This window comes from Amphiura filiformis, chromosome 5 (genome assembly GCF_039555335.1).
Source record: "Amphiura filiformis chromosome 5, Afil_fr2py, whole genome shotgun sequence".
Classification (NCBI taxonomy): Eukaryota; Metazoa; Echinodermata; class Ophiuroidea; order Amphilepidida; family Amphiuridae; genus Amphiura; species Amphiura filiformis.
The window spans coordinates 54,166,536-54,185,534 of NC_092632.1; the positions used below are offsets into that span (position 1 = coordinate 54,166,536).

Consider the following 18,999-nt stretch of genomic DNA (forward strand, 5'->3'; position numbering starts at 1 on the left):
AGTCATCAGGTCTTTTGGACCTTGGATGATCTTCAAGGTGGCTCGAACTCAAAGGAACATTTTTCTGCTGTTAAATATTAAGGACTTCATCACCATTCACAGCAACTGTCTATTGGGCCATTCCAGTTGATATCTATACACCCCTATGGAAGACATGACCTTAATCTTTCACACAGGGGGTCTGAAATGGAGCCACCCATTCAGTAAACCCCGTTTGATATTCACACTCCCTGTGTAGGAGATTATGGTTATGTCTTCCATAGGGGGTGTATGGATTTCAACTGGAGTTTTTGTCTTTGTCGGGAACAAATTCTACGATGACCCGGTTTTCATTTCTGGTAGTGCCTGTGAATTCATGGAGATAGGCTTTATGCCTATAAAGTAATGTAAAAATCTTCTATTTTCTACAGTAATGTGAAGGAGCAAGCTTTCAAATGAGACCAAATTTGTTACCTTACAACAAGGTATAATACCTTGTTCTACAAACTTATTGACTGCCCCTCTTAAGTAATATTTCACCTTGTAAGTAGGTTAACATTTAAATCATTGTCTTGAAATTGGTCCAAAATGTATCTAAGCTATTGTAATCTATATAGAGCTATAATATGGATGACATGTCTTGGTACTGGCCCAAATGTATTAATTGCTAATTAATGTCTTGGTAGTTGCCCAGATTAGTTCATTTGTGTAACCTGTGTTCTTTATTATTAGACTCCTATTATATATCAATGATTTGGAAACGCCAAACATTTTTTCTGTCGTGGGGCATACTGTGTTTGCATTATCCATATGTACCTTTGTCCGTACCTACGGATGCTGTGTCTCTTGAATGGATAGGTGAATTGACTTCAGATATTCTAGGATAGGTATTGCCATGGGTTGAGAATACGGCTACTTTATGTGGGGTTTGCATATTCGATAATATGATAAGGAGCCAATTTTGATTTTTCTTATCCAAATTTCTTCTTTTTTTTATGTTTTTTTTTCATATTTTCTCTCACACCATTTTTTGGTCTTAATTTGCAAATTTTACATATTCTTTAATATGATAATGAGCTAATTTGCAAATAAATTTTTAAAATTTTTTTTTAATGAATATTTTACAACAGTGTGCATAAATGTGGGGGTATTATAACAATCTGATAAAATTTTTATTTGAACAACGCTTGTGAAACAACAGCACTCATCAACCTGATGGTCCGTTCTTGTACAATGTCAATGATATTATAAAAGACTAGATTTCGCGGTTCTCGGGTTGGGTGGTTCATGTTCTGCTACTATAGGCCTCTGCACGTGTGCCGTTTTGAAATATGTGTTGAAAATAGGCCTATTGATCCGATGAGATGCACCTGCACGATTAACCACACTAATGCTTTCCGATGCTCGCACTCCGGTACTCCGCGCACTACGCGATACGCACCACGAGCATGCATTTAGCGAGCCACGCGATAGCGCGCGGACCGAGGGACGGACGGACGGACATGCCATGATTAGTATTATGATACAAAACATGAAGATGTAAAAGGAACAAGAGAAAATAAAACAACTCTACAACAGTGAAATCCTGCATTTAAAGCGAATCAAACTTCTTGACAACCTTTATTCGGCGAGGAATGACCCAGGCACAACAGCACTACATAGCCAATAGATTGAGTGAGGGCAGTGCACAACATCATCAACTACAACTAAACATTCAGGCACTATGCTTTTAATTTTGTTTTATACATCAGAACTGTACCTTCAGAACTGTGCCCTTTTTTAGAATTTAAATATAGGGTGAACTTGTGCCTGTAGTGAGTTAGCTTGAGTTTCTGTTGGACAATGAATCATTTAAAACCAGAATCTGTTATCTATTTGTGAAGATGTGACTTTGTCATCGCTAAGTAAAGCTTAACCTAGATTTGAATGAAGATCCTTAAAGATTAATATAGGTCCACCACCCCCTTAGCTTAAAAATGTCATTAAGAGATTCCTGACCACTCCCATTCAACACTTTCAAGGTAACATCACTTAACTGTCCCCAGGTGGGTGTTGATTGCAGACGACAATTTTTTTGTTCAATTCAAACATTTCAGAATTGTACATTTTCACAACCAAATAAACGACCATGACAAATGCTTTGAAATGAGTACAAACAAGCCTAGTATTGGTTCATTGGTTCTTAAGATAGCTCTTGATATTTTGAGAAAATATCTCAAAAGTGGATTTTTTATGTTGAAGCCTATGCAGAGCATTAAAAGAGGATGAGAAGGTGTAGAATAAGTATGGTCATGTATCTGTGTGTGTGTAACGGTTAATCATCCATGTACACAGTATCATGAATATTTTGGAAGTTGCTGTTTAAAATAAGGTTAGTTGACCATGGAAAGATAAAGAGCAAGGTACACCAACTTGATGTGGAGAAACAAGTAAAATACAGACTAGCCGGTATGCAGAGGAGTGACAAAAACAAGAAATGTAGGCATAGAAGTAGAAAAAGTAGCTAAAAATTATCAATTCCAAGGCCCATAGAGGTGTTAAACCGGAATTATAAATTATAAATTCCAAGGCCCATAGAGGTGTTAAACCGCAAAAACAACAGGGATTAATCCGAACAGAATAGTGCACTAGAACAAGTGATGAAAATCATTGTGCACATAAGCAGACACAATAAACCAAACAACAATGTAGACCAAGTTTGATGGCCAAAAATGACCAATTCTGGAGCCAACAGAAGTGTCAGGAAAATGGTACACAAGTACACTGGAAGTGATAAATCACTGTGCACATAAGCAGACAAACAAAACCACACCGACAAAAACTACAGAATAAAACTGCAATGTTTAGCTGAAAAATACTGAATTTAATTTGTAAAGCTTGCATACGCACACAGTTTCCAAACATGACGAATTTTACGCGCTATCGCGTGAATGCGTAGTCTCGCAAGCGTCAAGCGTGAAAGTACGCTACAGTAAAAGTGTGGATTCATCACGGATTAACAACGGTTGGCTCCTGTACAAAGGTATAGGAGGAGTTGTTGAAATAGAACTCAATAGCAAACAAGACAACAAGCTCAGAGCCAAATAAGCTGTCAAAGACACAGCTGGACCACTCACCTACAAGGTTCAGTATAATGCATTTTAGATTTTAGAACATGCATCTATTAAGAAGTGTTTTATATCAGGTGCGTATCTCCTAGTAAATGGCAATAAATCAATTTTAATTTACGGAACAAAAGCATCCTTTTACAAAATAGGCCATATGGGGGCCTAAGATGACAGATTCTATGTTGTGAAACAAACATAAATGTCTAAAAATATAATGTGAGGAAATTTAATGAAATTGTGAATCCTGTTGGTGAGAATAATATGTGATGTGAAAGTACTATGAGTAGGATGTTGGGAAATAAGGCTATTCTAGTTGGAATCCATACACATGATAGACATGACCTTAATCTCCCACACAAGAGGTGTAGATTGTTTTCAAATGTAGTTACTTATTCAGGCATCGGCAGCGGAACCCATAATGTGCTGTGTGTAACATGTCTGGGTGAACATAAATAATAAAATCTCTATTCTAGACCCTTAACATGCTTAAAGAAAGTGTAAAAATGATGCATGAAATGGCTTCAATTGGACCTTCATTTTGCAAAATTTTCCAACTCCCCTGTGTTAATACACAGTGTGTAGGCCTATGGATAAACAAATTCCCCTTTTCGCTTCTGCTTTGGACACCCAACACTAAAAGCAATAATGGCTTCAATTTGGGCCTTCATTTAACCCAAGTTTCGGATTTTTCAAACTAAAATTGCACACAATAATAGTGCCAGAATGGTCCACCAAATGGTGTCAATTGGGCCTTCAGTTTGCAAAAGTTTCTCACTTCCCCCTCATACACCCCCCTGCTTTCGCCCCTTTTCTACTTTGGACACCCGACACTTAATGTTTACAGTAATAATTTATACATAAATAATATTAGTGAGAACTTGTCCACGAATGGCTTTAATAGTTTCAATTCACCAATTTTCGGCTTTTTCAAATTCAAATTGTACACAATAATAGTACCAAAATGGTCCATCAACAAATGGTTTCATTTGGGCCTTCATTTTGCACAAGTTTCTCACTTCTGAGGGGGGCATATCCCCCCTTAGACACCCCCCTGCATCATGCAAGCGCGACGCGATCGCTGCTTCGCAGCCATAATTTCGATTTTTTACATCACCCTGACTGGTCCCCCCACTTTCAAAATCGTTCCGCCGCTGCATTCAGGTAACCTCGTTTGAAATTCACACTCCCTGTGTGAAAGATTAATGTCATGTCTTTCATAAGGGGGTGTATAGATTTCAACTGGAACAGCCCATTGTTTCAAGATACAGCCAAAACAAGTAAACCATTTATTTTGTTTTCATTTGTTTAAGCAACTAATTTTGTGCTCTTGTCTATTAAGAAAGTAATGGGTCAGTTGCAATGACAGTTTCAGTAAGATAAAGTATTTACATTGTATGAAGTCAATATTGAATGGTCTACATCCTACTTAGGGAACAAACCAAAAGATCGATGACGTCCTATATACGTAACTAGTTTCGTTTCTCAGCCGACCCCTCCCTCCCTGCCAGAAATGTAATAATAAAATGTTGAAAATTTTGACATGATAATAATAATAACACATTTTTACCCCCTCCCCCCTAAATGAAACTAGTTTCGTTTATAGGACGTCATCGATCTTTTGGTTTGTTCCCTTACTTGACCTGCTTACATCACATACTGCGTGTTTCTACTGAGGAACGGTTGGCGGGTAATGTGGTTTAGTTTAGAGTGTTACCGGTTAATGTGCTCAGTGGAAACAGATCGGTTCAGAGTGATGCGGTGTGGACACCCGGCAACTGTGATCCACCTCATGAGGTAGACGATGTGGTGTGACACCCGGTATTTCTGTCAGTAGAAACACAACGGTTAACGGTTGCTAATGCTCCCGGGGGGGCCACTGTAATGGTGAAGGTGGGTATCAGGCGCGTCCGTAAATTCACGTAAAAAGGGTATTTTTTCAGACTAGGGTACGTTACGTGCGTAACGTGAATAGGGTATCAAATTCATGTAAAATTGGTGTAAAAGGGTATGTTTTTGGAGCTCTTACGTACTTAGGGTAGTTTTGCCAAGTTTGGGATTTTGTGCTTTCTCCTTCATTCATGAAAAGTGAAAGGAAAGTGTCTTCTTCCTACACCCCAAAAGCAGTTAAAAGCCATCTTTTAGCTGTCAGAGATGACAGATCCCTATACTGGCCCAGCTAGCATACTAAACACGAGGTCCCCGGACGAGGTCACAACTTGTTCAGAATATAGGCCTACAACCAATCAGCATGCTTTTTCTTTACTGTGGAGTCAATAAATTATGAGGAAAAATATAAGAGGATTTTCGATTGGCCGAACCTCTTTAAACTCATTAATATTCATAGTCTTGGTGGCTTCCAGCCCAGAAAATTTGGTTGATCGGACATGGTCTAAAGGAGCAACAAAGCAACCACGAACTTCTAGGTTTGTAAACAAGTTGTGTCAATGAACTTTTGACATGTGTGAAATTTTACCAGGGTATTTACAAACACAACGATTGAATAATTTGGAACTATTTTGGCTTTCTTAAAATATAAATCAATGAGTTTCAGGATATTGGTTGGGTTTACCACTAAATCCAGTATGATAATTAATGCTCTAGGATGTTTTAAATCGAGACGAAATTAGGAAATAAACCAAGCTAAACTGGCCGTGTTTGCCGTCTTCTTCCAATGTGTGGTTTGCAATCGCCATGGTCGTAATTTGCGTTGGACTTGCAGTTCAAAATTCTCTTGGATATGTGGAGAAATGGGTACATCCCAATCCCAAAGAATACATTCTACAACATTTCAATAAAAAGGGTTGGACCTGTGATCCAAAATGGGGAAATTATTGGCCCAAAAATCTTGAAAATATTGGACATGGGGGGGGGGGGGGCTACTGCACGAAATTTGAGGTAAGCTTTAGCACCACGTAAACTTGTATGGCTCAAAATTCAGACGGCTTGCCACAAATTGCTAGCCCTATCATGCCACTCGCCGCCTGGGTTCTGTTTGTTTACTTGTTTAGGGGTAGGCCTAATAATTGCATCAATTTCTTGTTTAGGGTTGGGGAAAATTGTTTAGGGTAGCAAATCGTGCAACTCATACTTGTTTAGGGGGGAAAATTTCAGTCTCGGAAATACTTGTTTAGGGTGCTTTTTGAGAGTCCTCGGACGCGCCTGATACCCCCTCCTGACACTATAGTGGCCCCCCCGGGCTAATGCTGGGTGTTGAACTTCTTTTATGTACATTTTATGTATCACATCGTGACCTGAAAACAGCTTGGGGGTCAGGAAAACATTTTCAGTACTTCCGGTACACACCACAACCCTTATTTTAAGCCTCAGTAGAAACGTGCTGGTTGTTGCCTGAATCGGATTGTGGGTTACCAGGTAATACCGGGTAAAAATACAGAGTGCTCAGTGTAAACACGCAGATAGAAACAGAACTCATCTCAGAAATCACTTGGTATTTAGAAAAGAAAAAGGACATTCTGAAACGCCACTAGAACTAGATCAATGGGAGAAAATGGAAGTGGAAACATGGAAATCAACAAAATATCCCAAAATCAAAATCCTGAAAATGGAGAAATCTTGTCCTAATCACAAAGTAATTGGCCAAAGAGTTGGTACTCTGTACACATCTATTTTTCTACTAGATGTACTCCTTGTTTGTTAAAGATAGTACTGTATGCAGGAAATAATTGGCATTAAAAGACATAACATGAAATTGGGAGGAAATATAATCATATGTGATTATTGTCTGGTGAATGTAAACAGGACGCTCACAATGCTACATTCAAAAACATTAATGGAAGTTCATAAGTTCATTCTAAATCAAGCATGGAGCAGAGGAAATATTGATTATTACTCCGCTTTGCATGCAATATTTGTTTAGTTGATGTATGCTAGATGAAAGATGAAATCGGCCATTCCAGTTGAATGCATACACCCGTATGGAAGACATGACCTTAATCTTCCACACAGGGGTGTAGTTTTCAAATGGAGTTACCCATTCAGATAGGCCCATTAGAAATTCACACTCCCTGTGTGGAAGATTAAGGTTATGTCTTCCATAGGGGGTGTATGGATTTTAATTGGAATAGCACAGTCACACTGAGCACACAATGCACAATTAGATTCACTACCATGCAGTTGATGTTCAAATAAAATTGGTAGGTGATGTCTCACTGATTTTAAGAAAAGGTGAAGATCTTTTGTTTGATTGCATATTTGTCTTCATCTATAAAAGTGTCTTCATATCTTAGAGCGTGTTTCTACAGGCGCACCGCTAAGTTACCGCTAAATGGATAACGCTATCTTACCGTCATCTTACCGTTTAACCTGCTGTTTCCACAGACAGGTTTTTGCCGTTAAGCGATGTTCATACCGTTTAATCTGAATGACAAACATGTTTTAAAAGTGTATTTTGTCTTACCTTTTACGGTAGTATGGCCAAAATCTTGCATCGTAGGCCTAGAATTAATGCTAGAATGGATTGTTTAATGGTTGATTATTGCTAAATAATCACTTTTTTTGTTATATTTTGCAAATCAACAGAAAAGTTTTACATTTTACACAGTTTTTCACTATTTTGTAGCATTTACAAATTTCCGTGAGCAAACCCCGAATTGCGTGAGTTTTCCTGTTTTTCCGTATCACGGAGAAATTGTGGCTTTACATAATAGTTTGGACTTGTTATGTTGCCCAGGCTGTTATTAACGTTTTTGTCATGTCGTCTGTCCAATTAACATGTTGATTAACAGCCATTTTGTTGATAATCGCAAGTTACCGCTTAGGTCTGTTTCACAGAAAATCTACCCGGCCATCAACGGCAAAAACCTACTCCAACGAGGTTTCCGTTGGCGATGAAAAGGCGTTGCAAAAAGGCGTTGGAGGCTGTTTCCACAGGAGTGATAAACGGTTCCATACCGTTTCCAAAACGGTATTTGGCTCTGTAGAAACACGCTCTTAGTGAATGTCTCTATTTCAATATGTTAACTATAGGCAAAATATCTAATTCTCGATCATGAGATCGAGCCACTTTGGGCACACAGAGATATTTGCGCCTAGCGTACTACACAAAGACCACACTTTAATGGCGCAAGCACATCTTTCGTGTATTGACCAATCACAGTCTTTGGTCACATGGTCATGTTCCATGAAATGTTTACTGTCATAACAGTACGCAGAAGGTACATTCTCTCATGATCGATAATTGATATTTTGCCTAAAATAGACCTACTCGCTCTGCTGCTGATCATACCTTCCTTTACATCCACACTTTGCAAGAAGCATTTTGTTGACCAGGCATTCACAACTGCAAGTCCCACACTTTGGGACAGTTTACCTCATCATTTAAGGATAACACAGGATATTCAGATATTCAAGAAAAGGCTGAAAACTTACTTCTATACTTCATAATTATATGATGTTTGGTTAATTGATTGTTGTTTTGCTTTGTACCAATCTCTCAATGAACATCACACAAGGCATACTATATTCATATCATAATTAGTCTTGGAACTGTCCATAAAATAGTTGCTTCTGGGTTGGAAATGTTTGGTTTTCTTGAATTTTCTTTTCCAACTAGTTAGTCAGCCTTGCTCCAGAATTTGTCAAAACATTGCTCTTTACCTTCTTGAGTTATCCATTCAGTTTTCAATTCAGTCATGATATCATGGGCAAGATATGCAAACAGCCAAGTGTTACCCAGATAGGAACTGGCAAGGAAGTGTTTGTCATCTACTGCTGCACACTTTCAATGTAATAATAGAAAAGAGTGTGGATAATTTGAGATTTAACCTGGGTTGTGACTTGTGACCAGAGACAAAATGTGACCACAGTGCCATTTCTACTGTAGTGTTTTGGGAGCTAATAAATGACCATTATTTTAGATAAAGAAATGACTACATTGATTCAGTTGATTACTATTAATTATAGTTGACATTTTTCTCTGTTTTTACAGTTTACCCCAGTTTTCCATTGGTTTAAGACTAGCAGCTCTGATAATGGCATTGGAAATGAAGGGAATAAAGAGAGTTTCTACCTACCCATCAAATAAGTTGCAGGCACTCATCAAGTAAGTGGTTTATTATATGGTCAGTCAACATTAATAGGTAAATTTTCACGGGAAAATTTTATGGACACGTGACCAATGCGTATCAATGTGAGTGTAACCTCGAGCCTGATCTCTGACCCCCGGCGGTGACCTCGCTATTCAAGTCTTAGTAATTTTGAATTGGAATAGTATTTTTGACCGCAATTTTGATAGAAATTTGTGCATTGCAAATTTATTGAATATTATGTTATCTTTTTTTTTTTTATTTTATTATCAAAACGTAATTTTCAAAAATATCTATCTACGGAAAAAAATATTTATCTACGGAAACTCTTACCATAACATTATTAACTTGCGACAAGTAACTTATTTTGCCTCAAAGGAAGAATTCTTCCTATTCAAATACATTGGAAGAACACCCGCTGTGCTCGGGGTCACATTCCATAATGCTAATATGTCTGCGCCCATGGGTGTCACGTGTCCAGAAAATTTTCCGTGAAAATTTACCTATTAATTCTGACTGATGGTGTGGGGGATGCTGCTCTGTTGCATGGGAAATGAAGGGAGTAAAGGGAGCTTCTACCTATCCAATAAACAAGTTGCAGGCACTCATGGGCTGGGTGCACCCCCTTAATTCTGCCCCTGCAAGTCACTCCTATGCATGAAATTGGTGAATCGATCCTTTGTGTCCTTCACATGCGAACACAGAATAGACTTTAAAAGTATGTCACAATGTACCATGCCAATGTGTAATACATGTAATATGGTTACAAAACACCAAGATAGAAATCAAGAGCTCCAACATTTGGCCAGAAATTAATTACTTTCTGTAGACATTTTCTTGTCCTATTTTGGCACGTGATCAAGGCTGAGGTGATTCACTCTGGCATCTGCATTGCAATATTAAATCTATATTCTTGGTTCACATCCAACTGAAATCTATTTATAGTAATTACGTCATTGGGTGGGTTTGATTTTGTTTGTTAGTTAGTAAGCCAATAATCATTAAACAACAAAAGGAATCTATTTCTGATGAAGTGAACTGTAAGTGACTCTTATCAAAAATGTGTGCGGTTTGAGGTGTGCGTATATTTGTAAAACTTGTAAAACGGGGATACATCCACGTACGTAACTATTAAACCAGGGATTTACCTCTTAAGGTTGGTCTGAACCCTGGAATTATGAACACTTTCGGGCCTCATAACTGCTAAATTATTAGTCTAAAGAATATAAAAGTATACATTTTTAGAATGGAAATGACTTGATGAATTCATTTGTGAGGTCCAATTTGGGCCAAAATGCTCATTTTGGAGAAAATCTCAAAAAGCGGGTTTTTGGCCCAAATTTTTCATGCAACATAACAAAAAAAAATTGTTTGGCCAAAATTTTTTTTATTAATTTTTAAAAACTAGATAAAAATATCTAGGGACTGTTTTTCATTTTTTGAATTTTGACCAACTTCACCCAACATATTTGAAATTTGGGCGAAAATCAGGCTTTTTTTATGATTTTTTTGATAATGTTGAATTTTTTGACCATTTTTGGTGCAAATTTCTCAAAGTTGGTCAAAATTCAAAAAAAAAAAAAACGGTCCCTAGATATTTTTATCTAGTTTTTAAAAATTAATAAAAATTTTTTTTTGGCCAAACAATTTTTTTGTTACGTTGCACGAAAAAATTTGGGCCAAAAAACCTGTTTTTTGGGATTTTCTCCAAAAATGAGCATTTTGGCGCAAATTGGACCTCACAGATGAATTCAGCAAGTCATTTCCAGTCTGAAAATGTATACTTTTATATTCTTTAGACTAATAATTTAGCAGTTATGAAGCCCGAAAGTTTCCATAATTCCAGGGTTAAGACCACCCTTAACAGTGATATGCCCCAATTGACTACAGTGATTAAAAGTGATTAAATGTTCTTATAATATTAAAAGTGGTGCTATAAATGGATATAGGTCATTATCAGTTATTCATAACCTCATTAATAAACGCGATGCGTGCGATCCAATCATATTTTATTATTTGTGAAAACGCGAACGCAAATCGAGGTCATTAATATCTCACAATTGACCGCAAAATGCGTAATTGTTCCAATGTCGCACACAATTGACTTCTGCGGGCGCCGTATTAAGACAGCGTCCAACGAACTGCTGCTGCGCTGGCTGCCGTATTTGGATTGCTCGCTACCATATTTGCACAGATTCTGATACGCACTTTTTTTGTTATTGGTTTTGTTTTAGCCTGATCGATTTTGGGAAAGGGAATATGTAAGAATTCTTTATTTTTACAAACTTTTGAGGAAGATTTTGTGTTATTTTGTAAAGTTAAAAGATCAAAGTGACGGTTATGAATGAGGTTAATAACTTTGCATCGGTTGTATGTCGGGCATTGTGAAAAATCTAAACATTTTGCTTTGGACCTCGGAATATCCTCGGGGCTGCGCCCTCGGGATATTCCTCGGTTCAAAGGCAAAATGTTTAGATTTTTCACAATGCCCTCCAAATAACCGATGCGCAGTTATTAACCTCTAATTATTGGCTATATTAACCCTTATTTTTGCATAGTGTGTGTAAATACCTACACGCTGTAGCCTATATGATACACATCAGCATAACAGGGACATGGTCCAAGATGGTAAATCAAATTTTGTAACTTTGTAGTACATACATGTACATTCAAATCATAATATCCTCATTCTGCATGCAGAATGGGTGTGTCTAATAAAGGCCGTTAGCATGATGTCATATGCCGCCATCTTGTGGGTACATGCTGCGATGGTCGTTCGATCTCCATGCGTGAACAGCAAAATCACCGTGTTGATGCGTGATAACAACTGCGTGGCAAGCTGCACCCTGCGCGTTGTCCGACGTATGAACACACGTATCGTTTGTACCCACAAGATGACAAAAGGCTGTATGACGGTCTCTATTAGATTAAGGTGTACTTATGAAAATGCAGATATGACATGTTTTTATTGATGTTCCTGTGTTAATGTTTCATACACATGTCCCTGTTTTTACAAGAAGGGATGTGGGGGTTTGTAGTAAGCTTCGCTGACTAAGGGTATGAATTTAAAGTACAATTGTGGACACAAATGTGGACTTTCCCTGTCTCATGGTAGGTGCAACAGAACAAATAACATGGGGTAAAATTGCTTTTGAGATCATCTCTTTAATATATAGTATAGCATATCACAATTGGATGGTATTATTTCATGTGTGCAAAGCGTTCAAAGTATGTGCATACTGTGGAATTAGATGATATATTTGCTTGGCATTGCTATACATGGGCCTGGTGTTCAGTGGTGATGTTAGCAATTTTTGGTGTTGGAGGAAATGAGTGAATTGCTACCGGAGAGTCTTTAATCATGACATCTGTTGTTGGGTGGCAAAGTCTACTTTGCTTATGGTTCTGGTTCCTTAAAATACTCCAGAAGAGTTTTCACTGGAGGTGGCACAGGATGGACTAAGAAGACTGTTACGTACAGACAAATGAAAAGCATAGGGGAGATTTTAACCTAGAATCATTGAATATTGGCAGGCAGGCAGGCACTGACATCATCATTGACATCATCAATATGAGAGACAACTCACCTGTTGAGATCATTAATACAGCAGATTTGAACTTGTGACATTTTTAGGAAGTCTTATAACAGGAGGAAAGCTTAAGTGTATTCAAGAGCGTATTAACTCTCTACAGGCGGATGTCAACTGCAGATGACAAGTTTCATATTTTTTGTTAATTCATAAATTTTGGAATTGCTACTTTTCATGACCATATTTGGAATCATCATGTAAAAAGCATTAAAATGAGTACAAACAAGCCTAGTATTGGTTCAGTGGTTCTTAAGATAGCGCTTGATAATTTGAGAAAATATCTCAAAATGTGGGCCTTTTTATGTTGAAGCTTATGGCTAGCACGCAGAGCATTAATGTTCTAAAGATAGTACAAAAAGACTTTAAGATCAGGTTACTATAAGTCCGCTGATAAATTTGTGCCTTGTAATTGGAAGTTGCCAAGATCCTATGTGTTGTCTTCAGTTGGAGAACCTCTCAAAGGCTACTCCTCTGCTATGCAGAATGTAATCTGATGTTTTATTTTGGTTTTTTAAGTTTCAATCTTTCATTCTGCATACTAAAAAAATTCTCATAAGAAATTAGGATTCAATAAGGTATGAACAATTGTACAAAAATGTGCAGATTTGCCAAAATCCAAAACCAAGTCAGCTGTTGAACTTTTTGTCAGTAAGATCTTATAAAACATGACAATATCAGGAAGTTATTTGACAAGTCAGTAAACACATAATAAACAATCAGCTTATGAAAGCTGAGTGATATCTGTAAAGGAAGCTGTGTTGCAAGACTGCTGTGGTTTTAGACCAACTAATTTTTTCAGGTAGCGATCATTTACACCTAGCACCTTTTAACTGACTAAAAAATATGCGCAATGATATAGTGTGCTACGCACTGTACGCACAGGCAAAATGCCTAGATGTTGATCCACAAGCCTCAGCACACTTTACAGGTTGTCGCTGACCACTACCACCCCTCATCGTTCCATAAGCCATTTAACAATAACATTGGCCATACCAATTGACAACAACTTTGCTGCTTGGAATCGCACACCCTAAACATTCCACAATTTACCTTCATAGCTAGGATCAGCTCCCCAAGTTTAGTACAGGTTACAAAGGAGCAGTAAGTTCCTTGTCCAGGGCAATTTCAAGCTAATTCAATTTTTCCATGAGAGCATATTAAACCACCGCCAGGGTTCGAACCTGTAACCTCTTGCACCATAGTCTAATGCTTGACTGCAACTTTTATAACACCGCATGTCCAGGACCTGATCCTGCAGGGGGCTCAGAGGAGCTTTCAGAATTATGCGGGGTGCTTAATGGCTAAAATCGCCAAAAAATGGCTGATTTTACATGGTTTTTAACAAAGTGCGGGGGGGGGGGGGGGCTTCAGCCCCAAAGCCCCCTGGACAGTGGACACATCACTGTATAAGCTGCCATTGTTGGGAAGTTATTCAATAAAACAAATATATGAAGTATACATTTTGTTACAGAGGATGTCTTCTTTAATTAGACACCTCGTTTCTGACAATTGAGCAAGAAACAACGCCGGGAAACAAGGGTGATTGAGATTGTCCATGGCATCGTAGGCCTACAACACATAAAGTATGCATTCATGCATGCACTCATTTACCTGGATTGCTATATATCCCAAAATGTGGCATTATGTATGTATGTGATTGTCTGTTGTATGGTGTGTTTTGATTGGCGTTTGTAGTGTAAACTGTCTATCATCTACTATTTGGACTATTCAGGCAAAAACTCAGTGCCAAAATTGGCAAATGACAGATTTTGCAGGTAAGATCAAATTAGTGAAATATAGAAACAAAGAAGAGCCTTGAATGACTCAATTATTCAATAAATGGATGGGAAGAGCCAATAGATCAGTCAGGGACATAGACATACCAAGAACAGAAGATCATGTCACTTTTGTGTTTGTTGGAAATTAATGGGAAAGGACAACATTCAAAGGATAATTAGAGCCTTAATGCTCTGTATGCTAGCCAAAGGATTCAACATAAGACCAGGTTTTGAAATATTTTCTCAAAATTTCAAGAGCTATCTTAAGAACAATATTGAACCAATACTAGGCTTGTTTGTACTCATTTTAATACATTTTTCAAGCCGATTCCAAAAATGGTCATGACAAATTATTTACCATTTAGACAGGTTTGCATTTTACAAAAAAATTAATCTTGTCATCTGCATTCGACATCCAGGTGGAGAGAGTTAATACTGAGTAGTAAGTTAGTAAGGAAGCACTTCATGGACTTATAAGTGACTGTATCTAATTAAAACCAAAGGCAATATTTTGAGGAAAGTAATACTCCAAAAGAATCCAGGGGTAAGGAGGGGGGTTCTAAGTAGACAAGTGGGATGGGGGATATGCAGCAGATTTGGGGTGCATTTTCAGGCTTCTTGGTATCACTTTGTAATATTTAGAAAACTGGGTTAAAGATCTATTATTTTTGTCAAAATGTTTTCCAATATCAGGAAAAAGTGCTAATTCTTCATTGTTGTTAGAAAATTTTATTTTCCCCAGAATTGGACAACATTGCCAACATTTTGAGCATAAGAAAAGATAATTCAAAAAAATGTTGAGCATAAGAAAAGAAAATTCTTATGCTCAAGCATAAGAAAAGAAAATTTGTATATTTTTGTGAATATTTTGCCTACACAATCAAGAACCGCTGGCCTCTCTGGAAAAGTGTTCCGTGTATTTTGATACATGACAAAGCACATACATGTAGAGCGTGTTTCTACAGAGCCAAATACTGTTTTGGAAACGGTATGGAACCGTTAATCACTCCTGTGGAAACAGCCTCCAACGCCTTTTTGCAACGCCTTTTCAACGCCAACGGAAACCTCGTTGGAGTAGGTTTTTGCCGTTGACGAAGCGGGTAGATTTGCTGTAGAAACAGACCGAAGCGGTAACTTGCCGTTTATTGAGCAAAATCAGGCAAAATGGCTGTTAATCAACAGGTAAATTGGACGGACGACACAACCTTAATAACAGCCTGGGCAACATAATAAGTCCAAACTATATTATGTAAAGCCACAATTTCTCCGTGATACGGAAAAACAGAAAAATTAACGGAATTTGGGGTTTGCTCACGGAAATTTGTAAATGCCACAAAATAGTAAAAACTGTGTAAAATGTCAAACTTTTCTGTTGATTTGCAAAATATAACAAAGAAAAGTGATTATTTAGCAGTAATCAACCATTAAACAATCCATTCTAGCATTAATTCTAGGCCTACGATGCAAGATTTTGGCCATACTACAGTAAAAGGTAAGACAAAATACACTTTTAAAACATTGTTTGTTGGTACGATGTAAATAACTAAAACCAATATTAGGCATGGGGGTAGAGGGACATCACATGACGTCATTCAGCTTATATTCAGCTTAAACGGTATGAACACGCCAACGGCATAAACCTGTCTGTGGAAACGGCAGGTTAAACGGTAAGATAACGGTAAGATACCGTTATCCATTTAGCGGTAACTTAGCGGAGCGCCTGTAGAAACACGCTCATAGTGGCTCAATTCCTCTGTATCTTTATAATCAAAATTGCAAAAACATTCTGTTATCATGACCAAAGAATTAATTTATGCGGACATATCTAGCAAATTGTGTGATCTTAGAGCTAAAAAATTGGGCCAAAATTAAGTTAATTTTGGTCTGAAACAGTGCTAAAAAGAAGATTTAGGCAAATGCATTCCATATTACTTGCATTCTCATGCAGTAGCCAACCAGGCAAATAATCCATGAGGGGAGGGCTTAATTGCAAAGCTGTCCAAAATGACGACTTCCAAATGACAATTAATGCCTATTTACCACAAGAAAACTGCACTGTTACACTATTTCCTCCGAGATTTAAGTGGTTTAAATAGTCATTTAAATGTTTGTGACATAAATTAAATCCTAGAGGGGGGAGGATACTTGTAATCTAACTTTCACCCCCCATCCTATTGGTAAACCACTTGTCTCACGTGGAATTAATTTATATATGGACTATGGAGCATTATTTTTGCAAGTACTGTTTTACTGTGGTCTGTTTGAATCTCTTGCCAATATGGATGGATCAATGTGTGACTTGTCAGTGAATATGGCCACAAATGGTCCAATCAGAGATCAGTTTGGTTGTGCGTAATATGAGCAATGTGCTTAAATCTTGCAAAAAAATATTATGGTAGCAAATATAATTTATTAGCAATTTAATCATCAATATTTAAAACATATAGGTCTACATAGACTGTGGAAATCAATCATTACCTTGTCTGCACCTGTCTCTGATAGTAATGCAACCTAGCACTATCCACAGCTGTGTGCAAGATTTTTTTGCAGGGGGTGGGAAATATCCAAAAGGTGGAGCTTTGTATGAAATACAAAGAAATTAAAAGGCATGTATTAGGTTTAGAAAAAAATAGTTGACTTGTCCTTTAGGTGCTAACACCTGGGTCGGTCAGTCAATTTAATTTTTTTTAAATTTCTGCAAAATATGACATGATGCGTAATGCTGCAACTTATTGTCAGTTTTCCTATACTACAGTGTGTCTGTAATTGAAGCGAGACCTCAGCGCATGGCACTGTGTTATAGGTATAGGACACTTTCTTTATAACGTTGTGGTGATTTACATCAAACAAAAGGCATATTGATTGGTGTTCTTTGCCCTTTTCATAAATTTGTTTAAAACATGAATGGAGTACTTCCAAAATGTCTCACGATCCACCTTAATCATCATATCTCTTTTTTTTTGTGATGATTGATAATGAGAATGAACAAAACAAAAGGTCAACACAATGGAGTATCATCCATTTGTCACATAGCCTGGGGTGATGTGTAAAGGAAACTGGGTCATTCCAGTGAAGATCCTTACACCCCCTATGGAAGACATGATCTTAATCTTCCACACAGGGGTGTGAATTTCAAATGGGGTTACTTGAATAGGTGACTCTGTTAGAAATCTGCACCCCCTTTGTTGGAGATTAAGGTCATGTCTTCCATAGGGGGTTTATGGATTTCAACTGGAATAGCCCATTGAGTTGGGATGACAAAGCTCTTTATAGCAGACAGTAGGTAGCTGTAGGTATACCTATACATCAAATGACTAATAATAGATTGATAGAAAAACAGGTAACTATTACAGACAGCGGACTAAATATAGATCCCCATTTGAATTAGATGATCTGTCTTATTTACTGTTTATGGCAGTGCTCATTCATGTTTCAATACTGTAAAAGTGGAAATTTTTGCGCTGATTATTTTCATGCTTTTTTGCGTTCAAAGCTGCTACCCATGATGACAGCGTGCAAATAGGGCCTATATTCTTTTTTTGTATAGTTCAATGTAAGAAAACAAAGAATCACAACTTTAAAAACAATTGTAACTGTTTAAAATTGCCAAATGTGAAAAATTTTCACTTGTGCAATATCATATTTTAAAATAAAATACTTAAAATCAAGCTTGAGCATTGTACCTTCAATTTTGCAGATTTTCAAAAGTGAGCTTTATGTCAAATTGAAGTAATTTGGTAACTGGGAGGAGGGGCTGATAGACCAAGACATTAGGAAGATCTTTGAAGTAATATTTAAGCAAAATTAGATTGTAGGTGAAAAAAATGTTCACAATTTGACATATTTTAACTCCATAATCTCAAATATCACTAATAGTGACAAATAATTATAATCTATTTCTCAATTGCAGATTTCTTAAGTCAGTGCTACAATATGCTGAGAACATGGCCATTTTATCTGCAGCAAGCAAAAACAAATGGGACGAATGTTCCCAGTTGACAACTGCATTGGTAGACAAAGTTACAGCATTCTACACCAAGGTAAATCAACTGTGATTAGGCAGGTGGTATGGAATGCATAAATGGAGAGGAGGCCTGGACATCTATGAGAACAAGGAGAATAAAACAGGTGAGAAATGCAATGAAATAGAGAATTTAAAGTTAATTTTATAGTACATGTACTTCAGTGGTCAGGGTACATGCTTCTGATCAGCGATCGCGTAGATGTGGTGAGGTCTCCTCCTATTCTATGTGCCGATGTCCAATGGGTAAACCATCTTGTTGTCAAGACCGTTGATCAGCCAATCAGCATGATTGTTTATCATTTCTTTGTTTACGCTCGAGGAGGTTCGGCGCACAGCACAGACCACAGAAGTAATAACAAATTTAATGAAGTCCTGATTCCGAAGGTCCCAGTTCCAAATCCTGGATGGTCAGTGAAATTTTATCACTGGCTGTCATTTATGTATGTGGAGACTTGTGTTAAAAACTTTTCTCATATC

At 37.4% G+C, this 18,999-nt stretch overlaps 1 protein-coding gene across 1 annotated transcript in view; it reads left to right on the forward strand.

Annotated features, from left to right (window-relative positions):
* LOC140152279 (endoplasmic reticulum membrane-associated RNA degradation protein-like) overlaps positions 1 to 18,610 on the forward strand; it is a 33,706-nt gene extending 15,096 nt beyond the window's left edge. The window contains exons 13-14 of the mRNA XM_072174584.1: positions 9,034 to 9,147; positions 18,409 to 18,610. Coding sequence (XP_072030685.1) covers positions 9,034 to 9,147; positions 18,409 to 18,553 — 259 coding nt within the window. The 3' untranslated portion in view covers positions 18,554 to 18,610. The remainder of the gene's footprint in view (positions 1 to 9,033; positions 9,148 to 18,408) is intronic.
* Positions 18,611 to 18,999: the final 389 nt, after the last annotated feature.